This window comes from Pipistrellus hanaki, assembly GCF_964339955.1.
Source record: "Pipistrellus hanaki genome assembly, chromosome: 12".
NCBI classification, from domain to species: domain Eukaryota; kingdom Metazoa; phylum Chordata; class Mammalia; order Chiroptera; family Vespertilionidae; genus Pipistrellus; species Pipistrellus hanaki.
The window spans coordinates 14,197,619-14,223,122 of NC_140514.1; the positions used below are offsets into that span (position 1 = coordinate 14,197,619).

A 25,504-nucleotide genomic window follows, 5' to 3' on the forward strand; every position below is an offset into this window, starting at 1 on the left:
AAGAGACAAAAGGCCATCAGGAGACATGGCCACTGAACTAGGGAATAACAAGAATGAGAGATACTGTGGAGAGAGGATTTCTAGTACAAAAGGACGGGTGGGCTAACGCCTCTGGGCACCTAGGAAAGTGAGAGTGTCATGAAAAATAGGCTGTGAGGAAGAAACATTTGTTTACTGGAGAAATGATGAGTGAACTTGCAGTGTCATCTGAACACACAGGCAGACCTATCTATCAGGCAGCTAAAAAAGCAGAGCTGCAAATTTGGAAAACAGGATTAAAATGGGGCCTTGAGGTCATCTACAAAGAAGTAAGGCCACTAAAGGGCTCCAGGGATGGAATCATGGGAAATATAATTTCGTATAACTTAATGGGTTGAAAAAGGAGACCAGAAAAGGTCTAAGAATTCAAAATTACCAGGTGTACTGGTTAATAATGCAGATTTTTTTCAATAGATGGGAGTTACACATATGTTGATATATATGCGATTTGATATGTATGCTATTTTGTTGTATTGACAACAAGTTTCAAAACTTCATATGTCAAATTTTCTGACGGTGTTAACATCATAGATATTTTTACACTTAAATATGTCAAATTTTGTGCCAAAAAGAGAGCATTTGCGGGAAGTTTTAATTCATTGCTTTATTTTGAAAGAAAGTGTTGCTGAAAGTTATCGTATACTTCAGGAAGCTTATGGTGAACATGTTCCATCTCAAGATACTTGTGAATGCTGGCTTAAACACTTTAAAAGTGACAATTTCTATATGAAAGACAAAGTACGTCCAGGTCAACCAAAAAAGTTTGAAGACCAACAATTATAAGCATTATTGGATGAAGATACATGTCAAACTCAAAAACTACTTGCAGAAAGATTAAATGTTGCTCAGCAAACAATTTCCAATCGTTTACAAGCAATGGGAAAGTTTTAAAAGAAGGAAAATGGGTGCTACATAAACTTAACGAAACACAAATGGAAAACCAAAAACTCATCAGTAAAATGTTGCTTCCACAGCACAAAAGAAAGTCTTTTTTGCATCGAATTGTGACTGGCGATAAAAAGTGGATTTAGTTTGAGAATCTCAAATGCACAGAATCATAGGTTGATCCAGATCAACCATCAACATCGACTGCAAGGCCAAATCGCTTTGGAAAGAAGACAATGCTCTGCGTTTGGTGGCATCAGGAAGGTGTGGTGTATTATGAGCTTCTAAAACCAGGTGAAACCATTAATACTGATCACTACCAACAACAAATAATCAATTTGAACTACGCTTTGATTGTGAAATGACCAGAATGTTCCAGAAGACACAGCAAAGTAATTCTGCTTCATGATGATGCGCCATCACACACTTCAAAACCAGTTAAAGACATGTTAAAAGACCTTGCCTGGCAAGTATTAATCCACCACCATATTCACCAGACCTTGCTCCTTCAGATTACCACTTGTTCTGATCGATGGCACATGCACTTTATGAGCAGTACTTCAAAATGTACGAAGAAGTGGAAAATTGGGTATCTGAATGGTTTGCCTCAAAACAAGAAAAGTTCTACTGGGACGGTATCCACCAATTACCTGAAAGATGGGGAAATGTGTAGCTAGCGATGGACATTCTTTTGAATAAAGCACTTTTGATGTTTCTCTTGAAATTATAGTGGGGTTTTTTTATTACAAAATTCACAATATTAACTGGTACACCTGGTATAGAGGAAAAAAGATGTACTATGAAACACGTGCTAGGAATACTATGAGGATCAGATGGGGGAGTAAAGTGAAAGGCAGTTTGGACATTTTAAAGTACTAAACAAATGTATTTTTATTGTGGTTACAGTAGTGCATTCTCAATCTCTAGAAAAGTCACATTACATGGAAGAGCCAGACTTTCCAAGTTCTTCCGAAGTCCCTTCTGCACCAACCAAATGGAAATATGATCTCCTCCTCCCTTGAACCTTACAGTCCTTAGAGACTCTTTTCTCAGGCAGTTATGCAATTCCTGTTGTACTTACTGAGTATCGCCCATGTGCCAAACACCACAGAGGGTAGTGAGGACTCCCCCTTGGCATAGATACTGACATTTAAGATTTATCCCCCTTTAGAGAAGAGGCTCAAAAAGGTTAAGTATCTGAGTGAGACTGCCAGCCAGTAAGGGGAGGAACAGAGGGCTTCCGATGCCAAGTCTTTTCTACTAAAACACAAGCTGGGACTTGCCACACTGTTCGTATTCCCTCACTCTACCATCAGCAAAGCACGGGCACAGCACCCTCATGCATCGTGCTGCCCTCTGAAGCACCCAGCAAAGGCCTGTTCTCACTCTGGTTGGTGCTGTGTTTTTGTTGCCCGAAAGGATGAGTGCACAGATTTGCAGACCCATGGGCCTCGCTCATGGTGCATGTTTGTGGGCCGGGAAGACTGGAGTCCTTATTTCCAAGGAGGACTGTAACTTCACAGAAAGTTCTAAAAACAAATGCTGTACTTGTGAAAGACGCCACCTGGCCTGCCTCAGGGCCTGAGTCCTCTTTTTCTGCACCGAGTGGGAGCAGCACAGGGAGTGCGGGGCTCCTTTTCTTCCAACCACTCCCACAGCCCGGCTCACGCCAAGAAAAGGCCTGCACCGTCCGGGGAAGAGAGCTGTGCAGCCCAACTAACCTCTGGTGTCCCTGTTGGGGCTGCCAACAGTCTGGGGAGGAGGGTGTGCTTAGTACCAGCTCCGATGACGTAACTTCACAATTCCAGCTTTTCTGCCCAGAACAAAAAGGCAACTGGTTTGGGAACTAGATTCTCCCACCCCTCTAATATTCAACCAAAGTCAGTTTTGCCTAATTGACCACTAGGTGTTGTTTGCATACCTCACTGTTTTTTTAGAAAAATGAATAGCCCTAGCCCAGTGGTCGGCACTCATTAGTCAACAGAGCCAAATATCAATAGTACAATGATTGAAATTTCTTTTGAGAGCCAAATTTTTCAAACTTAAACTTCTTCTAACACCACTTCTTCAAAATAGACTCGCCCAGGCTGTGGTATTTTGTGGAAGAGCCACACTCAGGGACCAATGGCTCGCGAGCCACAGTTTGCCAACTACAGCCCTAGCCAATTTGGCTCAGTGGATAGAGCATTGGTCTGCAGCCTAAAGGGTCCCACGTTCGATTCTGGTCAAGGGCACATGCGAGGGTTGTGGGCTCATCCCCAGTAGGGGGCATGCAGGAGGCAGCCGACCAATGATTCTCTATCATCATTGATGTTTCAATCTCTCTCTCCCTCTCACGTCCTCTCTGAAATCAATAAAAAGATTTTTTTTTAAATGAATAGAAACTAATTCAACAGACAGATCTGGGTCCTTTGGAAAATGAAAGTCTAGAGCCTGGAACATGTGTATGTCATGAATGTCCCTGTGTGCGAGCAGGAAGTCCTCAAAAGCATTTACTTTGCAAGCCGTATACAGGCCCGGTAGGAGACCAGGAAACAGCACGCGTTAAACACCATGAAGTGTACAGCCATGTGCTCCACCAGACAAGGATCCAGGACCCGGAGAAGCAGACTTCTGAAGTGGGACTGCATTTCAAGGCTTCAAGAAGAATAACGCACTGGGGACTTTCCTGCCCAATGTCTCTGACAGATGTTCCTTCTTGTACAGATTGTCTAATTTGGAAACTTTTGGTACCCATGTCCTTAGAAATCTTTAGGGAACAACAAATTGATCCCTTTGCCTACATGTGAAGGCAAAAGTCCAAAGTAGCCTTTTCCTATTTCTGAGACTAGTTAATGTGAGCATAATATCCTTGCCCACTGCTTGGGCAAAGCAAGACAGAGATTAGCCAGACTAAAATGGGGTATCTCCCAGGCTCAAGATATCTTTCTATGCCCATGGAGAACAGATGGTGAGAATGAAAATCTTGTCAATTTTTACCTAATATCAGGTCAGGCCATTGGTCTCACTTTGACCTCTGCCTGTCAAATCCACTGCACAGGGCTTATAGGTCTTAGGACTTCTTAGAAAGTCACAGCAGAAGCCAGAAAGAGAGCAAGCCTCAGCTAGGGCAAGCATCTAGCATCAGCCTTGGGAGGGTCCACATGGGATGCTTTTCCTATGCCTCTTGAAGGAACTCTCCAAGGCTGAGTCTAAATCTCTGTCTTGGTTTGCCCAGGCAGTGGATAGCTAAGAGTTGACAGGATAGTATGAAACACAAAAAGTAAGTGAGAGCTTAGCACAGTATCAAAGGCAGTTACCAACCCTCTTCTCTTAGTTCTTAACCTTGCTTATGACCTTTGCCTTACTGAAATGGCATTACTTCTGTTCTGTACTCTGACCTCTGCAAGAGGGAACCAAAGATATTAATAATAACTAGCAAAAATGTAAGCCCTTAGAAAGTCATGCCATAATTTGACCACTTTCCATTTTAACCTTTCTCTAAAACCTCATTTGTACTTCTACTTAAGGGTGTAAAAACTTCCGGTAGTGTTTTGTTGTTTTTGTTTTGTTTTTGGTATTACAAATACAGTTCTACTGTGTGAATTTTTACTAACCAGGAATAATGTAGTAGCTCTCATGGCAGCATTTTCAAATTTTCTTGTGAGAATTACTTACTGACCTAGAATACTGCCAATCAGGCTACTAAAGGAGCAAAAAGACTTGTTCCTTACCCTTGAGTAGCTTGCAATTTAGTAGAAGATGAAAAAAAAAAAACGCACATCACTAACTGAATCCATGGGGAGCAGATGATAACAGTAATGCAAATTCAGTACTATAAGTGTTCAGGGAAAGGCTAGACTAGTTAATTGTGTTCATGGAAAATCGTTGGTGGAGATGGCATTTAAATAAAGCCTTTGAAAATGTGTAATTTCAAGGGCATTTTGGAGAAGGGCATTTTACGGGGCTTTAAGGGCTTTAGCAAAAGGGCGGAAGTAAGAGATACAGGGGAAGTAAGGAAACTTCAAGGGAGAGAGCCTGGATGCAGGACAGGCCACAGGAGGGAAAGGAAGAAACCAATCTGGAAAGGTACTCGGTGGCCAGTTCTTAACCTAACATGGATGTGGAGGGGAATGTAGGCAACTAGATTTTAGAAGTAGGAAGTAACTTTTAAAATGTACCCCACATTAATCATTTTTCACAGCATATCTTAAATTTTTAGACAGAGAAATATTTTATTATTCCATTTGCAAACTAGATGGAATAACTTCAAAGAAAAATACTGTGGGAGCTGGGAAAATTGTTTCTTAGAGCTGGCAGATTCTTGACTGCAGCTTCAGTAACATATTCTTCTTACCAACCCTCTGAGATTGTCCCATTAATGTCTCTCTTTCCACATCCCCCAAATACCTTCTTAACTCACTATAGACATGCTAAGTGGCTACTCTGCAACTAGTACTTGCTCACTTATTTACCCATCCTCTCTTTTTCTGCCCCACTTGTCCTGGGGCTAACCACTCACTCATTCATTCTTATCCTATGAACTGTATCAATCATAATAACATTAATAGCTACTACTTGCTATAATGCCAGGTCCTGAAATTAATTAATGCTTTATGAACAGTATTTAATATAATTCTCAAAACAGTTCTATGAAACAGGTATTATTATCCCTGTTTTACGGATGAGAAAACAACTTCAAAGATGTTAAGTACTTTGCCAACTGGTACGTGCAGAACCAGGTTTAAGCCAGATGTGCTTATTACAGAACCTTACTTGTTACCACTTCACCATACTGCCTCCAACACCCTTTGACCTCTTACTGAAATGGCATTACTTCTGTTCTATGCTCTTACTGATATGGGTTAGCATTTTAAGTTAAAAATTTAAATATTCATGGAGTGCCTGCTACTATAAACTCCTGTCCTTAGTGTAGTCAGAAGTATGTAAATAAGAGAGCATGTCTATAGATTATTGATGGTCATAATCTTCCATATTTTAGTATAAACTTCCATATTTGTGTAAGATGGTCTGTCCACGATTCATGAACTAGAGTAACTAAGGTCAGAGGGAGTGAAAATGGCTTCGCATATGAATGTTGAATGGTGACCACATATCACAGACAGAAACCAGCCAACCCTGACTGTGACTTTCAGAGAATTTTAATTATACACTTAAAAACTCTTTGCTGATGAAAAATCTGTCCTGTCAAAAGTTCGCAAGCAAATTTTGTTACAATCTTTGTTCAATGAACTTCAGGTTCCTTTGAAGTCAAATAAGCTACTAAAGCATTTCAGCCCACAATAGCACTCTGTGAGGCTAGTCCCTGTAAAATTCATTACTGAGGAGTAAAGTTATTGGGTTAAAATAAATGTGATATCAAACTACTTGTACCTGTAGCCAGAATGTTGTGTAAAATTATATAGAGCTATTTAGACACAGAAAAATAATTCAAATTTGTCATTTTTAAGCTATCTGCTATTACCATAATACTGTCTTTATTAACTTCTGAATAAGCTTTTGCTTAATATTTTCAGGAGACTAGTTACATTTTTGCAAATAAGTATAATACATACAAATAGATAAGAAACTGGGTGGGATGATCGGCAGTCCCCTCTAAGCTGTAACCATGCAGGCCCAGGGAGCATTTGGGAGGAGTCACAAGTTCAGACTGTCTGCCTACTCATCTCTCTCTGCCAAGGTACAGTGTTCACATCACAACGTACACAACCAAGATTCAAAGACTGCAGTGGCAAATACTCACTGCAACTACTCTGCAATTAAACTCCTAATCCAATTCATTTTAAGAAAAGAAAAGTCAATAAAGAAAAATCCTTTTAAGAGTTCAAGAGTGGCAAAATAATTAGCAAGACACATTTAGTTCACAAGGAGAAGCACCAGCCTACAGAAAATTAATGACACTGAGACTTACTGTTCAATTCGGGGTGACAGGTACAGCTTGGGGTATACCTGAGTGGCTTCGGTATCCTCAAAACTGACAGAAAGGAGGGCCACATCCTCTCCAGGGTCTTCATTTACATCCTTAAACAGAAAGTGAAAAACAGTGTCATCAGCACCTGCTCTCGTAACATCTTTTTGGTGGTGAGCTTACGGTCCACTGTCGTTTAAGTTATGAGGCTTGAGTTTCCTGGATTTGAATTCAGCAGCTCTGCACATCCTTTGCCACATACCTAGCCACTCCTATAGGGTGGTGGCTTCCAAATTTTCTGACCAAAGCCTATAATGGTGAGAAAAAGACCTTCACCTATCTACTTGTTCCCACATTCCAATAGGGGAAATGGGAATCTGATGATAATAAAGAATTAGACAAAAATATAGTTAACAAAATACAGTAAACATACAAATATATTGCTGGCAATATGTACAATGGCTCATAATTTGTGTATGGATAAATAGCTTCTAATTTACTTTGTATAGAAAGAATACAAGTTAAAAATAAGATTTACATCACAAAACAACAACAAAACTTAATTACCCAGTAATTTTATTATACCTACCTTGATAGTATGTTACAAGTTATATAAATAGAAAAAAATGCCAAGAAACATATCACTTTGAAGTGTGCCATTTTATAAGCAAATAGCAGGGGGTTACATACTAATACACATATATTTTAGCAAAATGATCATGGATGATTCATATATGAACCTTATGACATACATATCTTTTTTTTCTTTTTTTTTCTTTCTTTTATTAAGGTATTATATGTGTACATATCTTACCATTGCCCCCCTGACATACATATCTTAAGTTTAGTTATAAGAGTATTATAAAACAAAAACACTGTTGACCCAAGTATGTATTAAGAAACACTGAGAGGTTAACCAAATAACTAATAATAAATTAAACTATAATGATAAAGCTAAAACATAATTTACTATTAAAAAGCAAGAATAGCAGCAATCAAATATCATAACCAACTCAAGCCAACACTAATGATACATCGAAGTGTCCTGAATCAAAACGGTAAGACCTACAACTGTGTGTATGCTTTACAGTTACTGCCAAGCACCAAGTGTCTGCCAGACTTCTGAACAGAATACTGAATTAGAATAAACTATTGTAGCATGTGATTTTAATTTGTGAATACCAAACTTAGTAACCCTTAATAATTTATTCTTCATGGGTAGTGGCTCCAAATCAAATATAAATTAAAAAAAAAAAAAAACTTAATAGAGTGCACATCTTTTACCCACAGTGACTAGTAAGAACTTACCTGGATTAGTTCATAGTTCCCTGGAGGGCTCAGTAGCCATCCAATGAGTGTCACAACCTAGACTTTAAGAATCACTGGGTGTGAATATTGAGAACCTCAGAGATGATGTCCTTCTTCTGTCTAAAGCTAACCTCGGTCCTTCTTTCCTGGCATTCTGAGAAGCTGTCATCACACTCATCTTGCTGAGCATTAGCATGGTCAGTCTCCTAGCTCTGCCTTCCACTGTGACAATAGGATGTACAAGTGTGGCATGTTTACAAAGGGACAAGGACAAGAGTGAGCATCTCCTGTCTTAAAAAATAAAAATAAAATCATACTTGTCTCTATATAATTTCCTGGATTTTCTCTCATTTCTCTCCTCCCCTTCAGACTACTTAAAAGAATTGTCTACATTTCCATCTCTCCTCCCACCTATCCCTTAGCCCAGCATCCAGGGGTCTTCAAACTACGGCCCGCGGGCCACATGCAGCCCCCAGGGGAGTCTGATCCTGCCCGCCAGGTTTTTTGGGCAGTGAGCGCAGCCAAGGTGTTACAGTAGGAATTAGTAGTTCATATAGTCCGGCCCTCCAGCTCTCTGAGGGACCGTGATCTGGCCCCCACTTTAAAAAGTTTGAAGACCCCTGATTCTGAGCCTCCTAGTTCATCAAGACTGCTCCCACCAAGAGCATACACTGAACACAGCCAATGCTTCTCTATCCTTACTTTACATGCTCTCTAGACAGTATTTGGCATGATGATCTCACTCCTCTGGAAATCCACTCTTTTCTTGCTTCTAACACTCTCCTGGTCTTCTCGTGTCTCTTCCTCCTCCCTTTTTATTCTTTGTTTCTTAACTTCTCAATTGCTTTTTTTTGTTGTTTTTGCTTGTTTTACATTATAAAAATTAGGCAGTTGGGCTTGTTGTAACAAGTCAAATCGTACAGAAGTTTATAAAGAAAAACTTCTTACACCCTCAATTGTCAAGGTAACCAATATTAACTGTGTGTGTGTGTGTGTGTAGCCTCAAATGGCTTTTTCCATGCTCATAAAAACATATACACATATACCCACACTTGCATATAGATATCTCTTTAACCTTTCTGTTTTGTTTTCCCTAATGAAATCATATTATACACACCACTCCACTAATTGCTTTATAAATAGCCACATAATAATACTCCATGACATGAATTTATTTTTCACTAAATCATTCCCCTGGCCACAGACATTCAGGTTGTTTGTAGTTCTTAGCCACTTCATAGTATTATAATAAATACCCAAATATAGCCATTACTAGTGGGACTAATATTTCTTAATAAACTTAAACTGAACTTGTTGGGTCAAAGGTTATGAACATTTTACCTTTTAATGGAGTTTAAAAAAATTAGTTTTCTGAAAATTTATAGCAATTCACATTTGGACCCATGAATTTTCATCAGTATGAGAGCCTGTTTCTGCTCATCCTGAATAACTAAATAATAATAGTGCTGTTGTCACTCTACTTTAACGTTGGCAATCTGACAGCTGGAAAATGGTGTCTCAATTTAGATTCAAAAAATAAAGCTGAGCAGATTTTCACTTGGTTTACTGGTCATTTACATTTCTTCTGCAAATTTTCTCATCAAATCCATTGCCCATTTTGCTTTCAGGTTTTTAGACTTTTTTAAAATTGCTGTTTTTTAGGCTTATTAACCCTTGTCTATTCATGTGTTATACATATTTTCTCTCAGTCTAGATTTTATATATATATATATATATATATATATATTATTGATTTCAGAGAGGAAGGGAGAGGGAGAGAAAGATAGAAACATCAATGATGAGAGAGGATCATTGATCGGCTGCCTCCTGTACGCCCCACACTGAGGATTGAGCCCCCAAACGGGACATGTGCCCTGACCAGGAAGGTTCATAGGTCGATGCTCAACCACTGGGCCATGCCAGCCAGGCACTCTCAGTCTAGCTTTGATGTTTTACTTTGTTTGGGGAATTTTTTGATGTCACAGAAAATTTAGATTTCCATAATGTTAAATCTGGTCAAAATAACTGAGGCTATGTAACTTTTCCCCTAGTTTTTCATCTAACATTGTTATAACTTTATTTTTTCATGTACATTTGAATAGCTCTGTAATCTATTTTTAGGTGGTATGATAAGGAAGTATGTGAAAGGAAGGCCTTAGTACAGTACCTGGAACATGGAAACTACTTAATGTTGGCTGAATGAATGAATTAGTGACCAAATTAATGTTAATTCCTAGCCTTTATCTCCACCTCTAGTTATTTGCAGAAGCCTGCTTTACAAAGGCTGCTGTCATCAGTGATGTCTAAAAACGGAGTACTGACTCCTTGCTCCTGCCCCCATAATACACCGAGTTCCTTGGAATCAGTGGTTTTAAAAAAAAAGCCAAGATTGAGAGTCTGAGTTTGCCTACGGCTTTTTGCTCTTTTACAGATGATAACGTATTCATCCTTGAGTATTCTTTTCTGTAAAATGACGTTGGATAATTTAAATTTTTTCTATTTTAAAAATATGGTCTTAACAGCTAGAAACTACATAATTATATGACTCAAACTCATAAAATAGTTAAAACTAAGGTTGAAGCTCAGCTTGAAAAAAATTCACATTTATAGGAACAAATTCATTTTATGATCTAAGTTTAAAGTAGTCCTCTTTAGTGTTGGATCCATCACCTTAAGAAAGACAATAAACAAAAAAAAAGAACTAATACTGATTTTCAGACCCCTTCCCCCGATAGCTGAGTTGCCTTGTTAAAGGTTAGGCTCTGACTACAAAACCCTGTTAAATAAAACAAAAAACAAAGAAAACATCACCACCATCGCATAAACTAGGGAACACTGAAAACTTTTGATTACATATGCCTATGTCTAATTTTTAAAAATATATATTTTATTGATTTTTTTACAGAGAGAAAGAGAGAGAGTTAGAAACATGGATGAGAGAGAGACATTGGTCAGCTGCCTCTTGCACACCCCCTACTGGGGATGTGCCTGCAACCAAGTTACATGCCCTTGACCAGAATCAAACCCAGGACCCTTCAGTTCACAGGCCGATGCTCTATCCACTGAGCCAAACCAGTTTCGGTGCCTATGTCTAATTTATTATTATTATTCTTTTACTTGTTTGCTTCTCATTTCACTACTCTTTAAGTAAAAAATAGAAATGCTTAGGAACAGTCCTCCAAAGAAATGGAGTGACCGTGGTTTCTATAGTCAGCAATTAACTTGGCATCCTACAAAGAGTACACGAAACATCAGTCAATATAAAAATAGTTGTTTCCAGGAGTTCCTTTTACAAACTACTCTAACCTGACTCATTCCCCGTGGAGTGGCATAAGAGTTTTCCCCGAATTGGGATGCGATGCCTAATGGCTACCTAAGTTTGACCTTGAGTGCCTAAATAAGCCCAAACAGTTCCAAAAGTACAAATCCACACAGTGCTGTTTCCAGTTTCTGCAACTCTAACAGGCTCGCACATGTGTTCCTCCCCATCTGGGAAGTTATAAAAGCAGCTCTTGTACCATGATTCTTAGAAGCTAACATTACAGATGATTATTTTAACCACTAATGGCAGCATTTGGAAAACAGGAGGAGGTTACAGTGTAGTAGGGGACATTTAAAAATGTACAAATGTACATTTTCAGGGTTTTCTATCTGCATCATTTGAAATTGCAGCAGGCTGAAATGGAGGAAAAAATGCCGAATCTGCTGAAGCAATATGTGTGTGTGTGTGTATATATATGCATATATACATGTATATATACACGTATACATGTATGCATATATACATATGTATACACATACACTATATATATATATATATATATATATATATATATATAGTGTGTGTGTGTGTGTGTGTGTGTGTGTGTGTGTGTGTGTATATATGGCCCATTGCACAAAATTTGTGCAGGGGGGTGAGGGGTGATATGTTCCTCAGCTCAGCCAGCACCCTCTTGCAATCCAGAACCGCTGGCTCCTAACCACTTGCCTGCCTGCCTGCCTGATTGCTCCTAGCTCTTCTGCCTGCCTGCCTCATCGTTCCTAACCACTCACCTATCTGCTTGATCTCACCTAAGCACTCGCCTGCCTGCCTGATCACCCCTAACCACCTCTGCCTCAGCCCCCGCCACTGCGGCTTCGTCAGGAATGATGTCAGGAAAGTTGTTCAGCTGTCTGGTCTAATTAGCATATTACACTTTTATTATTATAGATAGATATGTATATGGCCTATTACCTTTATGAAAATGTGTCAGACACTGACATACACATAGTGAAGTGATAAAGGCCATGATATATTATTGCAATTTAACAGTGAATTTGGCTCAGCTCTTGACTGTAGCAGAAAGGGATCCTATGGCTTATAGTGAACAACTAGAAGGTGAGTTCTTTGCAGGCTGAAAGCTTTTTCTGTTCAGTTCTGCATCCCCATGGTTTGAGACATTGTACATATATAGCAAATTAACTGGAATAAAATGAAATAATGTAGGAATGACTGTAAGAATAAGTAAAAGATTCCCATCTTTTACTTATTCTTACAGTCATTCCTACATTATTTCATTTTAAATTAAAAAGTGCTTTCAATTAGAAAAATTTCTAATATTTATTTCTTAGTTCCTTCAATCTATAACTACTTTCTGGTAAGGCTTTATTAAAGCAAAACAAACCTGAACCATATATAAGCAAAGGACACACCTACTAATTAGAGTTACCATTTTGCTTAGGTCATAATGGTTTAGTTATATAACTATTCTCAATTGGGCTCTTTTAAATATCAAAAGGATGCAGGAGCCCTGCAGCTTGGTTCAGTAGTTGAGCAAGGACCTATGAACCATGGTTCAATTTCCGGTCAGGGCACATGCCCAGGTTGCAGGCCCAATCCCCAGTGTGGGGGGTGCAGGAGGCACCCAATCAATGATACTCTCTCATTATCTCTCTCTCATTATCTCTCTCTCTTCTCTCTCTCTCCCCCCCCACCCTTCTTCTCTGAAATATATATATATATATATATATATATATATATATATATATATATATATATATATATTTTTAAGGGTGAAGGAATAAAAACCCCAACATTGGCCTTGAAAATGAAAGCTAAGCACAAGTACAGTTTCTCATTATGCTGTATCCCTTTGATATGTTAATTTTCCAAGAGAAGACAAAGCCATTAATCAAATCCCTATATGCTGACTGTCAATATAGGTACAAACTACCAATTCACTAATTGCTGATAGACATTACTGAATAATAAATATTACAAACCACAAGTCACATGAGAAGACTATAAAAAAAAAAAACACATTGTATTTCTCAATTCAAAAAGGCTTATAACAAAGCTATCGCCATTACTAACAAAACCAGTTTACAGACACAAAAATGATAAAGAGGCTATTATACAGTATGTCAAAAATCAAGAAAGAACCATTTTGAGTTACATTTAAAATTGTATTAAACTAGACCCAGGATTAATCATGATCCTATAGTGACTAAAAATTAGGTCTGTTTCTAGCCAGTTTGGCTCAGTGGATAGAGCATTGGCCCATGGACTAAACGGTGCTGGGTTCAATTCTGGCCAAGGAAACGTACCTTGGTTGCAGGTTCCTCAGCCCTGGTTGGGGTGTATGCAGGAGGCAACCAATCGATGTGTCTTTCTCACATAGATGTTTCTCTCTGTCTCTCTCCCTCCCTTCCACTCTCTCTAAAAAATCAATGGAAAAATAGGCTCAGGTGAAGATTAACAAAAAACAAACAAAACAAAACTAGGTCTGGTAAGCACCTCATTATATAAGGTGATGAGGTTTTTTTTTTAAGCTGTAGGGAAATTTAAAATTTCCAAAACAGAATTTTTAAAAAATTATACTAAGAATGGCTTGTGCTTATTTAGATATAGAACTATATACTAGTCAACTTAGGCTTTTCAAAGTCAAGGTTTTTTTCCAAGAGAGCAAGACTCTCATGGTGCTACCATTCATTTGTGTATTTAACAAATCAAATAAAATATACAGTATGCTGTAAGTGTTATGGAGGGAGGAATGGAAGTTTGAAGAGGGTGGACAAGATGGTGACTCAGTAGTAGCCTCTCACCATGTAAAACAGGATCCTCTACTCACTGTGTTATATATCAACATAAGGAGCCCCAATCAAAATTTGAGTTTGGATTCTTTTGGCATGAAGGCATGTCAATGAATATTCTAGGAATGGGATTAAATCTAAGGAGAAGAAATAAATGAAGAAAACGGGAAATGATGTATATGAAACAAGACCTTAGTCTTACTGTTAAGGCGTGTCTGCCCAATAACGACACTGAGGTGGCTTTGGAAATCAGGTCATTTCCTCTTCACCCAACTGCTGGGAAATTTACAAGTGCCAGGGAAAGCAGTAGAGTCAGGAAGCAAAGCGAATGACAGAGGAAGCTGAGGAAGAGGCATAAATGGGGCCTGAGTCTGGCTCTTTTGTCTGATGACGTGGCTCCCAATCTGAACCTCCTCCTCTTCAGGCAGCAGGGAGCTGTAGCACTGGGCAGAGGTCCTGAAGGCCAGCCTATCTCCACCACAGACTGAGTTCTTGCTAAAAATTCCTTTGGCATTTGATATCTCTTATGGAGATAGCATTTAAGAGAGTCACTTCTGATTTGGTTTCCCCAAATGGAAACAAGTAAAAAGATTCTCCCTGCAGAGTCCAGACAAACTGAGCCACTCCTTGTATTTATTAGATCTTAACTACACGTCTACACTTTCTATTCCCCTTATCAAGAAGCTCTTTCCCTCCTTTTCCTAACTGATGTGGTTTTAATTTCTTTAACTGTGACAGTAAATTCACTTGTTCTACTAAGATTCCTGTGAGATCTAGGTCTGCCCTTTGTAGCTTTCACCATGTTGCTTCATGAATTCCCCAAGCTGTTTAAGCAGTATATTTTATATTCCAAATAGTAGATTGTGGATTTCCTGAGGGCAGGGTAGAGATCTCATACTTCCTATTATGTCTAATAATAACAGCTGACATAATAACAGTGTTTACTCAATAGTCACTTTGACTGGTGCTTTATATGCATTATCTCACACAGTCATCGCAACAACCCTATAAGGTAGGTACTATTATTATACATCCCCAGTTGAAGAAACGGAGACTCAGACATTAAATGTTGAAGATGAGTTTTGGACCCATGTATGTTGGCTCAGAACCCGACTCTTACTCATGAATGCCATCCCCCCTGCATGCTGTTGGGCACAGAGAAGACTCAGTATCGATGCACAAAAGGTAGCAGAGATTTATTATACCTTTACTTGTTCTCCATTTAGTGTCTAAATCTCCAAACAACTATGAACAAGTTAAGAAACCATTTCTTATTCCCTTTTTACCCTAGATAGACTATCCCACCTGCACCAGACACATAATGAGTGTTCAAAAGAAACGAAGAAGCATATTCTTTATGTGTTTTAATATTTACTTTTAGAAACTATGGAGCAAGAACTTAAAATTCTTAAAAGGATACAGACTAGACGCTATAAAGGCCACTATGCCAAATAAAATGGATTCATCTGACATCTTTACACAGGGAGGAGATGGCTTCTCTGAAAACACTGGGAAAGACTATGGAATTCTAAGCCACAAATCTACTTTCCTTCAGCTACACACGGCTGGGCACATTCTATGATTAATTACACTCAGGAAGGATAACTGCGATGATCTTGAAATAGCTAGGGTGAGCCCAGGACACCAGGATAGAGTTGTTGTCACCTACCCATGTTTTCTTTTCCAAAAGGAACATCTTGAGTTCATTACAACTAGATGTCATGATACAGTATGTGTTAGGGTTTTTTCAAATTTATATCTTATTATTTTCACAAACAAAGACCACTTCACTGCTCTCGTTTGTGCAGAATGAAGCTAAATTGAAACACATGTTGTGCAAATAAACTTTGGTGGGGAGAGCAGGGGTGGGGGAAAGGCAGAGGTTGTAATCCTTGCTCTTTTAAAATAATAGTGATCAAGATTTTGCTGGTCAGCCCAGCCAGTGTGGCTCCGTGATTGAGCGTCAAGCTATGAACCAGGAGGTCACGGTTTGATTCCTAGTTAGGGCACATGCCTGGGTTGTGGGCTCAATCCCCACTGTGAGGTGTACAAGAAGGAGGCAGCCAATCAATGACTCTCTCATCATTGATGTTTCTATCTCTCTCTTCCTCTCCCTTCCTCTTTGGAATCAATAAAAATATATTACCCAAAGAAAAATATCACTGGTCAGCCAAAACCGGTTTGGCTCAGTGGATAGAGCGTCGGCCTGCGGACTGAAGGGTCCCAGGTTCGATTTCGGTCAAGGGCACATACCTTGGTTGCGGGTACATCCCCGGTAGGGGGTGTGCAAGAAGCAGCTGATCGATGATTCTCTCTCATCGATGTTTCTAACTCTCTATCCCTCTCTCTTCCTCTCTGTAAAAAATCAATAAAATATATTAAAAAAAAGAAAAGAAAAATATCACTGGTCAAATACTGTCCCATCAGGGATTATGCCTAACAGACAGAGCCTGGAGAAGCACCAGGTCTCTGGGAATGAAATCCTCAGGTTACTGTGAAGGTGTGTGGAATGGAGCCTTCTCTCCAGGAGGCTTGAATGGAGATGAGCAGGGGAGCCTTTGCAGTACAGCCAGGGTCCTCAATGGAAGCAAATGATGTTTTCTTGCTTCCACCACCTTGGCGAGTTTTTAGAGAAAGAATCTGGGGTGTGAGGATTATTCTGTTACCCCAACATCATGTTCTTAATGAGTCCAATAAGAGGCAGAGTTTAGTTAAATAAGCATCCATTTTTGCAATTGTTTAACAAATCATGCTGAACCACATCTTCAGACATCTCTCGGTTGTAATTTTACATACACATCTACTGACACAAGCCCTTGCCAGACTTTTATCCTAAAGCCCAGCACAACAAGTGAAAATAATCGTGAGTTTTATTGGAGCCCATACAGAATAAATATGAACACCATTTACCACACCTCCAGTGTGTCCCCATAACATAAAGAAACAGTAGATAAAGCTTTTACATACATAGTTTATATATATAGCTCCTACCATTTGCAACAGCATGGATAGAGCTGGAGAACATTATGCTAAGTGAAATAAGTCCGTCAGAGAAAGATAAATATCACATGATCTCACTCATTTGTAGATTATAATGAACAAAAACCGATGAACAAAAACAGATCCAGAGACAGAGAAAGATCAATCAGATGCTCAAACCTCAGAGGGAATGTAGGGGAGGGTGGGGCTAAGGGGGAGAGATCAACCAAGAGACTTGTATGCATGCATATAAGCATAACCAATGGACACAGCAACAGAGGAAAGGACTGGGGGGGGGGGAGGGCGGGTTAGGGGGGGAAATGGTGGTTAACCACACATTTGTAATACCTTAAGCAATATAAATAAATAAACAAATAAACAAATAAATTTTAAAAAAGAATAGCTAAGGTTATACAAATCAGGAACAGCATTTACTTCTAAGAATATATTATTTGGGCAAATTTTAATAAATGATGCAATTGTTTTCTCAAAAAAAAATAGTTTATATAGCAGAGGCAGTCCTGGCAGTTGATAAGAGCGAACATGGTGATATTGCTTGCCTGCTACTCTCTCTTCTCCTGGGAAGCTCCTTTCTCTAGGCCCCGATCCTTGTAGCCCTGACCAAGCTGCCTGTTCCTATGCTCTGGGAACAGCTGATGAGTCTAGGGAGAGGCTGCTTTTTCCCCTCAAGATCTTTGAACTCGAGAGCTATGTATAGGTCAGTCCCTTTGCAGAGGCCAAAGAAACTTCCAGCAGCCATGTTGCCCACACATGGAAGAGGCGAGGCTGTAATGTGGAGCATAAAGCCAACAGGCCGAGACAAGCAGACATGAGAGAAGGGAGCCCTGGCACCATTCACACCCCTAGTCCCTGTGGTTCCCGGTCCAACTGTGTCCTGCTCCTCCTGTGGTCTGGCAAGCCAGCCTTCTCCTGGCTCTGGAAAGCAAATAAATTGCCCATATGCTTAAGTTGGTTTGAAGTGGTTTTCCTTCACTTATAACCAACATTTTCTCTTGTAAATTATTAAACTAATATAGATGAAAACCATGGCAAATCAAAATGTTCAGAATTCTATGCTAAAGAGACTTTCCTCCCTGGGTTATCTGAATACTTGTTACATACGACTCAATGCCAGGCCCTACTCAGAATCTAGAGAGGGCGTTGGGGTAGAGATGAGCCCTGCGCAGCAGGAGCCAGCTTGGCTGAAGTAATCTGCTGCTGCTCCAGCCCTGGTTGCAGCCAGACTTTCCCTGCACTTCCTGCTTCTCGTCCTACGGGGCCTGAAACAGCACACAACCTATCCTGGGCCTTGGATAGAACGCCTCACCTCCCTGGTCTAGTACCATGTTTCCCCGAAAATAAGACAGCTTCCGAAAACAAGACCTAGCGCAACTTTGGGAGAAAAAATTAATATAAGACACTGTCTTATTTTCGGGGAAACAGGGTAATAGATCCCTCCAAACCGCACCCAGTGAAGGAAAAGGTAGTATAGGTGCCAAAGCTACAAGCAGAAAAGTCCACAGCAGCATGCCACATGAATACATGAAATGTTTTGCAAGTTTGTAATGCAACTTAACACTGCACAGAAATGGTGTCTCCTATCTATAGAAATAATTTTTTTGCAGAGTTTTCATGTTTTTGGTTTTTCCATATGATATGCTAAACGTGGCCCTAATGGAAAGCTACAGGTTTGTCCAGCTTTGGTGAGTGTATGTGAAAGTGCTGAGCACAGAACCAGGCAGAAGAAAGTGCTCAATAAATGTTAGTTTCTCCTCTCTTACTCGTTCCGGACTCTTGGTCTGACACCCTTTCCACTACCATGCTTTTCTTCCTACTATTAAAGATATATCCTATTCTTCCCTCTCCAGGGTGCTTTGCATTATGGAGTTTAGAAATTCTTTCCAGGTGGTTCTGTGTGTGAGGCAGAAGGGAGAGGCACCCTAGAAGCGCATAACACCTTTGCACCCACCCACCACCCACCAGCAAGTCACTTGGCTCAAAATGCCTGGTGCCCATGGCAACTAGGCAATTGGTTACTTCCAAGTTCTTTCAGCCACCTGGCACCACATTACATTCTCATTAACTGGAAACTATTACAAACCACAGGTGCTAACACAGAGATCAGAGCCTACTACAATAGATACTCTCTCCTTGAATACGAAGGGACCTTTGATTTGCATAGTTATGTGATCTGCAGCTAGGAGCTCTGGAAAAACCAAGAAGCTGGGACTCATATCCTTCTGGAACTAGCTGGCTGGATGGTTCCCGTGTAGAAAATGAGCTCTGAGAAGCAGAGTGCATACTGAATCTTTCTCCCAGCCTCAAAAGCCCTCCCCTGTCTACAGTGGCTGGTAGGCAAGCCCCTTCAAGGTATCTTTACAACCTCATCTTTCCACTCCCCAGTTGACACACCCTAACAGCAGCAGGAGCCCACACTTAATCCTGTCACTCCATCGTGTCTACTCCTGACTGCCTTCTTCCAACCCCGCCTCCCCCAAACCCACAACTCCCAATGCAACCTGATCTTTAAGGTCCCAATCAGATGCCATGTTCTCTTGCAACTTTTCCTTGATCTCACCATCTGATGTAATAGTTTCTCCTCTGAAATTCTATGGGTCTTTAGCTACACCTTTTATATGGTATCATGTCATTGTTTCTTCTGTGCTTTAAAGTTATTTATACATATGCTCTTATCACTTATCTGACTGAGTTCCTTAAGAGCAGTGACTGTGTTTAATTCATTTTTGTATTCCCAGTGCTCAGTATGTGCTTACCACAAAAATAGGCACCCAATAGATGTTTGATGAACAATGTATGAATATCCATATGAAAGAATGACTACATATGCCTGCCAGTAAATGACTGATCCAAAAATGGTACCATAGACTTCCCTGGTAGAAACAACAAAGATCTATGTAAATTAGTAACCTGACTTCCAATATAAATCAGACAGTACAAATCTGGGCAAAATAAGCCATTATCCCTTGGTTTCAGACCATCCCCTGGAATAAAAGGCAGGGAAAGAGGGTTTGGCCTTCCCAGCCTTCATGATGTCAACCAACAAGCTTTGGGTATTGTCCAATGAAGAGAGTTCTACCTCTTCCATATTTCAGATGATCTAGTTCAAAATGCATAGACATAGGACCAATACCACATGAGGAGTGCAGGTGTGGTATAACCCTTGTGAATAGCAGGCAGCTACAGCCGGAATGAATGGAGCCTTGATATTCAGACCAATCACAGCAGGTTCACCTGGGGAAATATTCAATGTGATTTGTATGCACATTAAAGTTTGAGAAGCACTTACAGAATTGGCACTTAAGAAAAAGAAAATGGATCCAAAAGTGAAGAGAGATCTGGAAAGCAGTGGACTGAGATATCCATCCAGTGATTAAACAGAAGGAGAACACAGATGAACTGTGATGTTTCCATTGGATGAGGAGAGGACAAGGTATATTAGACCAAGTTTATGATCTCTATATATAAAACCCTAATATGCAAATAGACTGAATGGCAGAACAGCCCAACAACCCGGTCACTATAACATGAGCTGACCACCAGGGGTGCAAGTGAAACATGGTGGGTGTCGGCTACAGTGGGATGGTGGAGCAGCTGAGCAGGGGAGCCAGACCAAGGTGGGACACCGGTCACTGTCATCGGGGCGAGCCTCTGGTGGTTACTGAAAATTCTTTGCTCCCAAGCACCACAGTACCACCCGGCACTTGCAACCGCAGTCTGTACTGGAGCTGCCACTTGCACCTGCTGCCGGTGCCCGCCCGGCACCAGTCCCAATTGCTCAGCACTGTCAGTGGGTATGAGCAGCAGCTGCCGGCTCCAATCATCCCTGAGGGCTTCTCCACCTCCCCCTGCTTCTGAGGGGCTATCTAGATTCTAGAAGACAACAGCCACTGCTCGCACTTGCTGAGAGCACCAGCCCCACCTGCATCTGCTGCTGGCACCAGCCCAAATCACTCTGTGCCATCAGCAGGTGTGAGCAGGGCCGGCATGGTCAGCGCATGGGAGCAGTAGTGGGAGCATGGCTATCAGCAGACAGGGGACCAGAGGCCGTGGTGCTAGGGGCCAGGCAGGGGTGCAGAGGATGGGCCAAGACCCGACCCTGTGCCCACCACAGCCTTACAGTCCACAGCTCCTTTCAAAGTGCACAAACGTGTACTCTGGGCCCCTAGTTTAAAAATAAGTATCTATGGCATATTCAAAAAATGGAGGAAAGAATCATGGTAGAAGTTGAAAAGTACAATAAGGTACTTTTCAAATATTCTCACAACTGGCCATCTCAGTATGCTATGGAGAAGCCAGAGAAGAGGGGCAGGTGGAGAGAGCTGGCATTGCTGATACTATTCCCGTTTGGGTCAATGATACCAGTGAAAATGTGACATAGTTATAATAACCTCTATAAGGGTAAATAAAACCAAAGACAGTTAAAGGTAAAAAGGACCCCCTCAGAGATCTGGTCCAGTGGTTGTTACCCTGTGTTCCGAGGAGAAATAGGGATCATGTGTACCTTAGAGTATGTGTCTTAAGAGCAGCGACTATTCTGATTTGTATACTGGGCACCAGCAGGAAGATTTTATTCATAGAAAGGTTTGATTCCAAAACGCACACTTCACAGGTTTACAGATGGAAAGACTGAGATATAGGAAATGATTTGTCTAATGTGTACAGCTAATTAGTCACAGGGCTGAAACCAAAACCCATGACTGCTGATTCCTGCATCAATTCCTGTTTTCACTACATCGTTTCTGCTAGAACCAAATTTGCTTTGAAAACTCCTTTGTCACATACTAAATGAGGTCTGTGTGAATCAAAAGTGAAATGTAAGATCCAAAGAGGAGGGAGTTATGAAAAGTAGGCAGAGTCATATGAGAAAGAACATATTGTATTAAAAGCTCCAAAAATGAAAAACTATAAATGTTGGACTTAGCATAACCGTTGAGTGGGTGGCTTTGTTATTTAGAACTTTACTAAGTATAGAAGTGCTGATGACCAGATTTAGAAGAACTATAAACGGAGTTAGACTTTATCATTGACTTAGGTTAGTGAATAGCTCTTTAACTCCTAAACTAGTAACAGGTTTAAGATAGGCTAATTGACGAACATTTGCCGTTTTGTGCTTGTGAATAAAAACTGTGACATTTCACGATGCATAAATGATGATGAAAGTATGAAGCTTCCTAGCAAGTTGCAATTCTCCCAGGAAGCTATTAACAGCTTAACATTTCTAATTCATATTGGGATGTGGATTCAACTTACTGAAAACAGTTTATACTAAGAGAGCATGAAAGAATGAAATTAAGATAGCAAGCAAGGAGAGAGAGCCCTTTAGCTTCTTGGGTTTCCTAGGTCTATTACTGAATCAAACATTGGTAAGTGTACAAGAAAACCTGTAAAAACAATCCAAAACAGGTTTCAAAACTATGTTAAAAAACAAACAATGCTTGAAAATATAAAAGCAAAAAACTGCCCCAACAAACTAAATTGGGCTTTTCCCCCAGATAAACCAAGACTGGACTCACGATTGCCCATGCATATGTTGCATATTTTTAAAATTTTCTTCTCTCTTCAGTTACTCCAATTCTGAAGTATACCTATAGAGGCTGGCCTCAGGATTCAATCGTTCATTGATTCTACAAACATGTAAAAATACTCCGCTATGTGTTAGGCACTTTGTAGAAGGCACTAAAGATACAAGCTCTCAAAACCTTCACAGTCAAGTAGGAAAAATAAACACGCAGACTGACCATTAGTTGAGGTTAAAACTGTAGTGATTAGGTTCGGATAAAGGTAGGTTATAGGAGACATGTGCACCTTTGGCAGGACAAAGGAAAGGTTCTAAAGACAAAACTGGTTGTCACATACGGCTTTTCAAAAAGAAGACAATGTTTTTAGTTGGGACAAATCCAAGTGTTCTAAAGGAATAAAAAGTAGAAGGAAGAGAGAACATGGGAAGACAAGGAAGCATAGAGGCACATGGCACACTTAGGGCTCTGTTCAGAAAGCAGAAATAGTGGGTACCACAGAGGGACGGTAAAAGATGGAGCTGGGCAATCATAAACAATCTTGCTGCATTTAAGCTAAGGAGCTTGTTTCATTTGAAGGACAATAGGAAAAGGAATTATAAATAGGGTAATGACATGATCAGATTATAACAGCTTGGTTGGGAAGGATGGATTGAAGAAGGGCAAGGCTGGGAGAGGAAGGTCTACAGTAATCCAGAGCAAAGTGAGGATGTCCCCACAGAAAGGCAACTTGGTGCAGATATCAGAGCCCAGGAAGAGTGCTTCATGAGGAAGGGCCACAGCAACAATGAAGATTAGTTACAAACAGGGGGATGAACACACATGAATAATTAATAAAGGCAGTTTTTGAATAATTATAAAGGCAGTGTTTATTAAAATACATTTCCTTTTCAAAATGTAATAGAATCTATAAACATTGTGTGTGGCATTTTTGGGATACCTTGTATATTTTGCATTATATTATAATATATTAAGAATAATGGGAACCAGATTTATCACCTTCAAAGAGGAAAATAAAACCAATTCAGCACAGTGAACTGGAATTAGAGGTATCAGTATGAACACGGTTATTCAATATACACAGGCAGTCATAGAAATAATATTGAGCATTAAAATAAATAATGATAGTAACTGACTATAATCCATTAAATAACATGGACATCATGAGTCCATACTGCTATAAATTTAACATTTGATGAAAAATAGGACATTTATATAGTTTCAAAGGACATCCCTACAAAATACCTACCAATTACAAAGGAAAAAAGTAACTTTGTGATGGATAGCCTTAAGCAAGTGATCACACAATCAGTATTAAGTCCAACAGGCTGGGCCACTTGAGAAAGGCAATACAGAAATGCCTGAGGAACTATTGCAGATTGAAGAGGCTTAACAACTGAATGTAACACACAATTCCAAATGAAATTCTTCTACTTTAAAAAAAGTCATTAGGCCAATTGGTAAAGTTTGGATGGTATACCAATGTTAATTCCCTGATTTTTATGACTATATTATAATTATGTAGGAGAATGTACTTATTTATAAGAAACTAGAGACCCAGTGTACAGATTCATGCACAGGTTGGGTCCTCCTCGCTGATCGGGGCTGTCTCGCCCAGTCCCAATCAGGGCCAATTGGGGATAGCCAGGGGGAGGGACTGTGGGAGGTTGGCAAGCCAATGGGGGTGGGGAGAAGATGACGGGGGGGGGGGGGGGGGGGGGGGGGGGAGTTGGCTGTGGGAGCACACTGACTACCAGGAGGCAGCTCCTGCATTGAGCATCTGCCCCTGGAGGTCACTGGGCATCATAGCTACCAGCCAGTCATACAGTTTTCCAGTTGCTTAGGCTTTTTTATATATATGTATATATTATAGATACACTTACAGTATTTGGAGATGAAGGGCATCACATGAGAAACCTACTCTTAAAATGTTTTAAAAAGTGTTTTGTTCTTTTCTTACATTTATTTCTATTATACATTGTGATTGTTTTAATTTAAAAAAAAAAAAAAAGAATTAAAGGATGATAAAATCTGGGCCAGACAATACAAAGATGCTATAAAGAAGCTGAAATTTAAAATCATAAATCCATTACACGTGCTATAAAGTTTTATGGTACATATTTACACTTAATTGCATAATAAAATATTTATGCTTCTCATGGATTTAGTCATTTCTCCCGATATTGCTCTTTTCCCCAGATTACGGAATCTTGTCAGTTTTGGTTACAGCTATCTCCCTGGAATGCTGACCTCTGCCTGATCCCAAAGTCAGGATTTGATGTCTAAAGTCAAACCTAGGTTAGTAGTGCTTCTTACAGACACTTGTTTAATATGGCTTATCCCTATTTGGGTGCTACATAGCACTCCTAAATTTCTATCAACAACGCTTTAAGATAAAACTGTTATTTGTCTCTATTTTGCAGATTTGAAATTTCTAAAAGAAATGATGAAAAATGTCCAGAGTCTTCAACTAGTAAATGGAGCATCAATAAACAAAGTCAATCTTCTCTAACTCACAGCCATGCTTGCCCCACTATTATGAAGTAGATCGCTACATACATGGGAGAGACAAAAATGAATGAGAGGTGTCCTCAGAGAACTATTTCTGCCTTCTCCCCTTCTGTAGCCGCAATCTTCTGCCTCTTACCTCTTGTCATGACTCTCCCACATCCCAGTTTTCATCAGTGGGTGAATTCAGGGACACTATTTTTTCTCCCTTTTCCATCACTGAAGAGATGATAAACCAATTCTGAAGATTTAAAAATGTGCCCTAGAC

At 39.9% G+C, this 25,504-nt stretch overlaps 1 protein-coding gene across 3 annotated transcripts in view; it reads right to left on the reverse strand.

The window, feature by feature from the left end:
* The window catches only part of BABAM2 (BRISC and BRCA1 A complex member 2), a 312,412-nt gene that overhangs the window by 154,349 nt on the left and 132,559 nt on the right, over positions 1-25,504 (reverse strand). For all 3 annotated transcript variants that reach the window (XM_084900182.1, XM_084900184.1, XM_084900183.1), the window contains one exon: positions 6,836-6,945. In XM_084900182.1, coding sequence (XP_084756308.1) covers positions 6,836-6,945 — 110 coding nt within the window. The remainder of the gene's footprint in view (positions 1-6,835; positions 6,946-25,504) is intronic.